Source organism: Mustela lutreola, chromosome 3 (assembly GCF_030435805.1).
Source record: "Mustela lutreola isolate mMusLut2 chromosome 3, mMusLut2.pri, whole genome shotgun sequence".
Classification (NCBI taxonomy): Eukaryota; Metazoa; Chordata; class Mammalia; order Carnivora; family Mustelidae; genus Mustela; species Mustela lutreola.
The window spans coordinates 60,413,686-60,422,854 of NC_081292.1; the positions used below are offsets into that span (position 1 = coordinate 60,413,686).

General features: G+C 42.8%; 1 protein-coding gene across 1 annotated transcript; it reads left to right on the top strand.

The window, feature by feature from the left end:
• Positions 1 to 461: 461 nt before the first annotated feature.
• RPL7 (ribosomal protein L7) lies at positions 462 to 4,495 on the top strand. Its single transcript, XM_059166216.1, has 7 exons — positions 462 to 611; positions 1,410 to 1,518; positions 1,837 to 2,003; positions 3,223 to 3,360; positions 3,506 to 3,615; positions 3,910 to 4,119; positions 4,434 to 4,495. The coding sequence occupies exons 1-6, from the start codon at positions 565 to 567 to the stop codon at positions 4,116 to 4,118; spliced, it is 780 nt and encodes a 259-aa protein (XP_059022199.1). The 5' UTR covers positions 462 to 564; the 3' UTR covers position 4,119; positions 4,434 to 4,495.
• Positions 4,496 to 9,169: the final 4,674 nt, after the last annotated feature.

The following is a 9,169-nucleotide window of genomic DNA, read 5'->3' on the forward strand; positions in this document are numbered from 1 at the left end:
CTCGGCAGCGCGGCACTAGGGTGCCGTTTATGGCTAGGGCTGGCAGAGAGCCGAGAAGGCCGTCGAAAGCCGGGTCTTGGCAGCGACTTAGAATCGCAGCTAGCCCTCTGGAACGTGGGCCGAAAGGCTCTCATTTTCCCTGGCTGAAATCACCACCGCAGTGGTCGCCCACAGTCCCAGTCAAACATTGCGCTACCTCCGGACGGGCAATGAGTGTGCTGCATGCCGGGATTTGTAGTTCGCCCCCGTGCGGCGTGTCATTTGCGTACAGTACTGGGTGGAATTCGAGAAGTACCCTGTCAGCGCAGCCTAGGGACTAGGACCCCGAGTAGTCAAGGTGTCAGCACTCTTTGCTCTTATGATATCGCTTAAAGAGTCTAATCGATGTATGCATTTTCTCAAACGAATTTTACCCGAAACTTGATCGTAAGGTGCAGAATCAGGGGAGTGCTTAATTTTGCGTCTGCACGACGAGTTCTCAGTTCCGAGTTGTTTTCTGGCTTATCCTGGGACACCTATGAGTTGTGGGGCTTCGCTCTTGTCGTCTTTAAGTGGACAGCGCGCATGCGCCGACTTCCTCTTTTTCCGGCTGGAACCATGGAGGGTGCAGAGTAAGTTGCTCTTCGTCCGTGTGAGAATCCTTCTCCATCCGCGAAACCAGAGATCTTTTGTCTCACTTTCCCACGATCCGGCGGTAGCTTGTACCTTTACCCATTTGTTTGTGTGTTTGTGACGCTCTGTGACACTAGTGGGGCCGCTGGGCTAAGATGGGATGCAGGCGGCCTTGGGGCGGAGGATTTGGAGATGAACCGGGAACGAGGGGTGAGAGCTGAGGATGTGCGGGACCGGTGGGTATTCCTGTCTTTAAAGGGAGACGCAGAACGTTTTAGTTGGGTTCGCGTTTAGCTGGCATTTGGCCGCGTCATCTCCCTCGTCAGGCTTTTGGTGTTAGCATGTGGGGCATTAGAGCTTCTGAATCGGTGGTCGTTGGGAGGCTTTGTACGTTTCTTTTCTTGAGAATCCTAGGCCCTTCGCCTCAGCTTCGTTAGGAGTCTGGGAATGTCTCGCAGCAGTTCCTCAGTGTGTACGTTTTGTTAACTTGGCTCCAGGTGTTCCAGTTCCCGGAGGCCGGGGCTGACGGTGCATTAGATGGGAATTTGTGGTAGTCTCCGACTCCTAATTTAAGTGAAGGGGTTCGTGTTCGAAGGCGAGGATACGTGGCGTAGAAACTCGCTAACGTCTGCATCTTCCCCCACAGCGTGCTGGAGCTAGAGTCGCTGAAGATACAGATTTTTAGAAGCAGTGACGGTAGTTGTGCTAAAGGACGAGGCCTGCGCAGTACGGATGAGGGGTGAGGCGATGTCGCGTGCTCTTGGAACTACTAATAAAGTTGTGTTCACTGATGCCAGGGAGAAGAAAAAGAAGGTTCCTGCCGTGCCAGAAACCCTTAAAAAGAAGCGAAGGAATTTCGCAGAGCTGAAGATCAAGCGTCTGCGGAAGAAGTTTGCTCAAAAGATGGTAAGTAAACTTGGGAGGCACTCTCCCCGTAAAGGCCTTGTGGTTGGATTGGGAACTAGATGTTCTTTCTCAGCCAGACTTGCTAGCTTCACCCCCTGTCCCAGGGAGCTTGGTCATTAGCTCTTCAATGAAGGCAGTGTCTGCCCTTGGAGATACTGACGCATGCTGTGGCAAGGAAGACGCTGTGGCAAGGAAGACGTTTTCAAGGGAACGTTTTTCTGGTAGAACTAGCGTCGCAGTAGGTAGGATAGTTACACTGGTATCGCTCATTGTGTTTGGGACCTCAAAATCCGATGAGTAACTGGTATTGGTTTTCAGCTTCGAAAGGCAAGGAGGAAGCTTATCTATGAGAAAGCCAAGCATTACCACAAGGAGTACAGGCAGATGTACCGGACCGAGATTCGGATGGCGAGGATGGCGAGAAAAGCTGGCAACTTCTATGTACCTGCAGAACCCAAGTTGGCGTTTGTCATCAGGATCAGAGGGTGAGTTCAGTTTTCACGGCGTTCTGGTTTTGAAGGGAAAGCTCCATGGTCTCAGCAAGACCTGACATTGTTTCTGGGGGCTTTGGTTCTGAAACACTGGAGTAAAGATATTTGGGCATAACAAAGGTATTTTGGGAATAGAACATGGAGGGTTGTGCTTTAGTGGCTTAGCTGCAAGGCCTATGCCCAAAGCCCTGTCTGTTCTCTGATTGAGCATTTGAATTTCCATTCCGTGTCCTGGAAATGATCTTCAAAAGAAGCTAGAGTATAAGTTCCTAAGTGCTCTTCCAAAGGTGCCTACAACATGAAGTGTTAAAAGGGTCGGGGGATAAGATAGCAAGTGGCTGGTATACAGAACATGGCTGTAGCTATGGTCAAAGCAAGAGCTGCTGAACCAACCCAGAAACCCACAGAAATTCTGCTTCTAGGTAAACTCGTAGAAATGGGTTCCAATGTTGGGTCACCTGGGTGGCTCAGTCGTTAAGCATCTGCCTTTGACTCAGGTCATGATCCCAGGGTTCTGGGATGGAGTCCTCCACATCAGGCTCCATGCTCAGCAGGGAGCTGCTTCTCCATTTCCCACTCTCCCTGCTTGTATTACCTCTCACCATCTCCCTCTCGGTCAAAAATAGAATTTTTAAAAAAAGAAAGAGGTTCCAATGTTGAATTGTAACGCAGAACATCTGTGAGACAAGGTATTCACACAGACAATACATTGAAATTGGCCCCTAGGAAAAAAACTTCTAATAGAAAATGTGCCATATTGTGATGCACCGTTTTCAAAAGCAATGAGTTTTCTAGGATAAAATCAAGTCTTCTTAGTTTTTAAGCTTAAATACATAATTGGCAAAAAGTTTTGGTGATACAGGTACTTCAGAACCAGCCTGTTGAAAATGAATGAAAGTATCAATTCATAATTAAATTTCACATTGGAAGAACATTGTTAAAAACTGCAGAACATAGTTAATCTAGACAGCATGAGATAAGACCTGTTATTTGCTTTGAAAATCAAACTTTATAAAGACTCAGGAGCTAAAAAAGAAAATAGGTCAGGAAGTTTAAAATGTCAGAGTAGCTAATTAAAGGAAAAATGCCAGTGGTCATTGTAACATGAAAAGATTTCTGTTTATTTAGGTGGGACTTGTCTGGAATTTATAATGGTTTGTTTCCTATTCTTAATAAAAATTCTGATAAAGCTAAGTCCTTTTTTCTTCTGCAGCATCAATGGTGTGAGCCCAAAGGTTCGAAAGGTGTTGCAGCTCCTTCGCCTTCGTCAAATCTTTAATGGCACCTTTGTTAAGCTCAACAAGGCTTCAGTTAACATGTTAAGGATTGTGGAACCATATATAGCATGGGGGTAAGTCTGTCCTTTACTAAGAGTTCCTTTCGAACTGGATGTTAGCAAGGTGGATTTCAGATGTTCTGATGGTAGTAACCCTATTCTTTGGTCATTTAGATCTGTTTTTTTTTTTTTTTTTTTTTTCTTTTTTTTTCTATTTTAGGTACCCTAACCTGAAGTCAGTGAATGAATTGATCTACAAGCGTGGTTATGGCAAAATCAACAAAAAGCGAATTGCCCTGACAGATAACACATTGATTGCCCGATCTCTTGGTAGGTTCTGCCTATAGGATAAACTTGATTATTAGAAAAGTTTGACATTTTCTGGCATCTTGTTGCTGTATATTCATTCAATTATTAATCTATCCATATTCCCTATACACAAGTCTGGAAAGTGTAAGTTATGATTTCATTGGCTCAAGCTTCATCTTTGTAAATACAGCCATGAATTTTCCTCTTTGCCACTTCACTCTTGATTTAAAGTTTCATGGCCTGTAATTGTCCTTGCTGAATATCCTAAAGTTTATAAAAACAGCTAACGATTTTAATGATCTTTAAAATGTTCAGGTAAATATGGCATCATCTGCATGGAGGATCTGATTCACGAGATCTATACTGTTGGAAAACGTTTCAAAGAGGCAAACAACTTTTTATGGCCCTTTAAATTATCTTCTCCACGAGGGGGGATGAAGAAAAAGACCACCCATTTTGTGGAAGGTGGAGATGCTGGCAACAGGGAAGACCAGATCAATAGGCTTATTCGAAGAATGAACTAAGGTGAGCAGCTAAATCTCAATAAAAGTTTACTTAATAATAAGAGTAAATGTGGTGGTGATTTTGGGCATTTGGGGTAAATATTATTAAGTGTTGGGTTGGGTTCTAATATTTTTAAGGGGTGGGAAGCCAGTCATCTTACCTGGTTACAGCTGGTGTGATTATTCTTTTTGTGGATATTTATGGAGGAAAGAGAAAAAAAGTCTGTTTTTTTTTTTTCCTGAAGCACTTTCTTAAAATTTCTTGATTTATGTTTATTGTAATCTACTAAGGTGGTTTCTTTAATGAGCCTTTCTCCCCCCCCCCCCCCCTTTCAGGTATCTACCATGATTATTTTTGTAATGGAGCCAGTTAATAAAGGACTACTATCAAGTGGAAATGTGTTGTCGTCTTGGTGACTTTTTTGCTAGCCTGACCTTGCTGTCCCTTAACTTTTTTTAAATGATTTTATTTATTTATTTGACACAGAGATCCCAAGTAGGCAGAGCAGCAGGCAGAGAGGGGGGTAAAAGTAGGCTCCCCACTGAGCAGAGAGCCCCACGTGGGACTCATTCCCAGGTGCCCCTGGCCCTCAACTATTGAAGCAAGTCTTAAGTGTGTGATAAAATTAAAAGTCAAGGGACACCTGGGTGGCTCAGTTGGTTAAGCGGCTGCCTTTGGCTCAGGTCATGATCCCTGCGTTCTGGGATGAGTCCCTCGTTGGGCTCCTTGCTCGGCAGGGAGCCTGCTTCTGCCTCTGCCTACCACTCTGTCTGCCTGTGCTTGCGTGCACAAGCTGTCTCTCTCTAACAAATTTTTTTAAAAAATTAAAAGTCAACAGTCTTTGCGTGTAAAACTAGGGTTGCATTTGTATCTTGATAGATGGAAAACATTACTTAGGTTTATTAAAGACTCTTCTGGTACAAAGAATTTATCTTAATTTTTCACTTTTGCATTGTGCCACATAGTTAGCCAAGATAGGTCTAAGGAAGCCTATTTCATAGGCTTTAGTGCATGATTTATAGGTAAGGCAATAAAAACTCAGTTTATAAAGAAAAATAATATTGCTGAAGTTCTGTCTTCTGAGGCTTTGGTTTTTCCATAAAGTACTGTTGGAATGTGTTTTCCTTTTGTGTTCCATTTTTTTGTTTTGCTTCTTCTGGATATTTAGGTGAGATTTTAATAATTCTGTTACACATTTTGATGTTATAAAGGAAAAAAATGAAATTAGTGCTCATAGATGGAAGTTGTTTTGGAGTACCTATAGCACTAACGAGCAAAAACGTGAAAAGGTTTCCTAGTTTATAAGTAATATTCGTATGTATTGGATGTATCTGATTAGTGAACTGATAGTTTTCAGTGTAGAACATAATACAAAGTACATATAAAAAGTTTTTGTAGTCCTCATTGATTGTGCCAGTGGTGTGGCGTTTCTTGAGTTTGTCAAGTCAGTATTACATGTTATTGAGTGTACCAGTGTTTTGCAAGAAATTTAGTATTTCAGTAAATGCCCACTGTCAGTAGTTGTACATTTATTTATAGTCCACAAATGGACACATTACCCAAAGAAGCAAAAGTGGTTTTGTGCTTTTTTAAAGATTTTATTTATTTGACAGAGATCACAAGTAGGCAGAGAGGAGGAAGCAGGCTCCCTGCTGAGCAGAGAACCTGATGCGGGGCTTAATCCTAGGACCCTGAGATCATGACCTGAGCCAAAGGCAGAGGCATTAACCCATTGAGCCACCCAGGCACCCCGAAGCAAACGTTTTTGAAGCTGGTGGAGGGATAAGAACATCTGTGGGAATATGTAGGATAAATGGTATATTGTCAGTACATGGCCTTTCTGGACATGTTTCAGTTTGGGAGATTCAGTTCATACAAATTACTTTCTGACTGGGGCCAGAGGCCCAGAGGATGGGGAAACAGCCATGTGAGAGTTGGGGAGTCAGGAGTTGCAGACATCTAATACTGCCATAGAGCAGTCTAAAGTGCTTGCTTCAGAATAAAGGAACCTAGGCAGTTGCAAAGCAGGAAAGGAGGACGGCATGTTAGGGTGGTAATTTCTGCTGTTAGGTCCTAGGGAGTAGAGTAGGGTAATTGGTCTGCCTTCACATGATTGTGAGGACTAAAAGGTGTATGAAAATGCTTTGTGAACTGTTAGAACCTATTGAAATGCAGGTTAGCATCTTGTTTAGAAAACCCACCTCCTAAAAGATGGTATCACCTATAAGGGACTCTTCCCTAGAAGGCTAACCAATCTTTGAAAGCCTGGGCCTCACCCAGTTGGTTCTACAAAAATTCAACCACATACGTAAATTTACTTTGTGCCCTTCAACATTCCAATTCTAAGATCTTAAACTAGCTACCCGTCTTCGAGTCATGAAGCTTAGTTGTTGCTTTCACTGATCTTTAGCAGGTGTTACCTCATACTGCTTTGGAAGTTCTTTTGCCATAGGCTGGATTGAGTGTTCTGGAGACAAAATGAGTTCATATCCAGCCTTCACTTGTTTGGGCCAATGAATCTTTATCAGCAAAATGGGGAAGATAGTTTAGATGTTCCTAATCTAGGATTTTGATAAAGATATCAGGTGTTCAGAGCAGTCCTAGCTCAAAGTACTAAGTAAATACTATTTTCATTATATCTTGAGCGTCTAGCAGAGTCATACAAAGGAAAAGAGCCTATACTTTCATGTGTCAGTCTAATTAGAGAGCTAGACATAACACAAGTACTATGAGAAGTGCTACAGAGATGTCTAGGATGTGTCTGCTTTCTGGGGTGTTGGAACCACCTGTAGGGGAAGACTGACAACATTCTGCCCCCACTGCTTTTCTTTACAGACTGATACGGAACCAGCCAAAACGTTGCTTTCATACAGATGTCTCCCTTGCTTGGTTAAAACTTTTTAAGGCCAGCTTTTTAATCCTTTCAACTTAGTACTTGATACACAGTAATAGGCACTAAGGACTTGTTTCCTGTTGCTGTTGTAACAAATTACAAACTTGAGGGACTTAAAGCAGATTTATTGTCTTTAACAATTTCAGAGGTAAGAAGTCCAAAATTGGTTTCCCAGAGCTAAGTCAGGGTGTCATCAGGCTTGTCTGCCCTCTGAAGGCTCTAGAGGAAAACCCAATTTCTTGGTGTGTTTTTTTCCAGTTTCTAGAAACCACTTGGATTTCTTGGCTTGTAACCCCTTGTTCCATCTTCAAAGTCTAAGGACACTTGTGATCAAATTGAGACACCCAGATAATCCAGGATAGTCTCCACATCTCAAATTCCTTAATTTAAGTACATTAGCAAAAGTCATCTGTAGGCAGCATATTCCAGGAATTATGGCAGGGAAATGTTTGGGAGGGCCATTCTTTGATCTTTAGTTCCCAGCTATATTCTTGTTTCTTAAAAATGACAAGCTTCTAATTACTCTTGGCCCTTGTAATCTTGTGTCTGGAACACTTGGCCCTCAGGTCTGTGTATTTTACTTGGTAATTCTGGAAAAAGTTCTTATGACACATTTCTTAATATAACCCTGTATTTTTCACAGCATTTCTTACTCCTTGAAATACTTTTCCATTTATTCCTGTTGCTTTTCACAGCCACTCAAGGTTTTGAGAGTACATACAGTACTATGTACCACTATAAGGTTTGAGTATTTGTCTTCTCTGTTCTAGCACCTAGAATAGGGAGTGCCTGGTGCTTTGCAGTCCTTTTGCTTTATTGACTGAATTCAACCTCTTGAAAGCAATAGGAATTTAAAGTTTTAATTTTTCCAGTTGCAGGCACATTGTCCTTGGTGAATGGTCAGAGGAGTTGGGGGCTGCACTATGGGTTCATGGAGATTAAATACATGTATGTATGTATGTATACACGCACATATGTTACTGTAAAGGACTCAAAGATGAGTTTTATTATGTAGGGATCAGTTATGTGAAAATAGAACAGCATGTTAGGGGAGTACAGGAAATTGTTCATGCTGGTGCAGATTGGGAAATTTCACAAAAGGAGGTAGAATTTGGACAACTGGTGATAGAACAGCAGGAGTCAAGAGTTGGGAGGCAGTGTCAGTGGCAGATGTGACAGCCAAGAGGATATGACAGCAGACCATTTAATAATAAACAATCATGTATTGACTGCTAGTGTACACTTTATATAATTCTTGGTCCCTTTTCCACTTTGAGGGCAATCCTAGAACCGATTAGTTGGGGGGATGGGTCCCAGGCCTTTCTCTTTAAATTCTTTGCATCATTTTAATGTGCAGCCTATTCCATTAGGTAAGTATACCACTATCCCCATTTTTTAGGTGAGGGGTTAACTTTCCTTCCCCCAGGATCACACAAGTAAGTGGTGGGATAAGTATTTTTTTTTTTTTTAAATTTACAGACAGAGATCACAAGTAGGCAGAGAGGCAGGCAGAGATAGAGGAGGAAGCAGGCTCCCTGCGGAGCAGAGAGCCTGATGTGGGGCTCCATCCCAGGACTCTGGGGTCATGACCTGAGCCGAAGGCAGAGGCTTTAACCCACTGAGCCACCCAGGTGCCCCAGTGGTGGGATAAGTATTGGGTTCCAGATCGGATTAGAGTTTTCTTAACCAGAGGAACTAGGAAATGTGAGTGTGGAACTTAATGAACACAGAAAAGTGGTGTGTTTGAAAGCAGCTTCAGTTTTGAAAAATCTGAAACCATCTATTACTAGGGCTGAACTTGCAGCCCTATTTGGGGTCATGAAATGGAGCTAGAGGGTTTAATTCAGCAAAAGTATATGCTAAGGTCCTATCACGCAAGTCAGGGTGCTAGGCTTCCTTACTGGGGAGGGGACGGACACGCACCTAAGCTTTCACCAAAGAACCTAGACAAAGGACACATAGAACATGGAATTTCGGGCGGGCATATTGAGGGAACTCTGGGATGACTAGGTCACTTAACCTGAGATTGAGATAGCAGGTATTGCTGGGCTGTTTGAAAGTTCCACAGTACTCTGGAGAGCCTGGTTAGTTTGAATCTTAAAAATGCAACCTGGAGAACTGAACGTAACTTTGCCTAACTGCCCACTACCCACTGTACAGGCGCCTGGCGCAAATTTT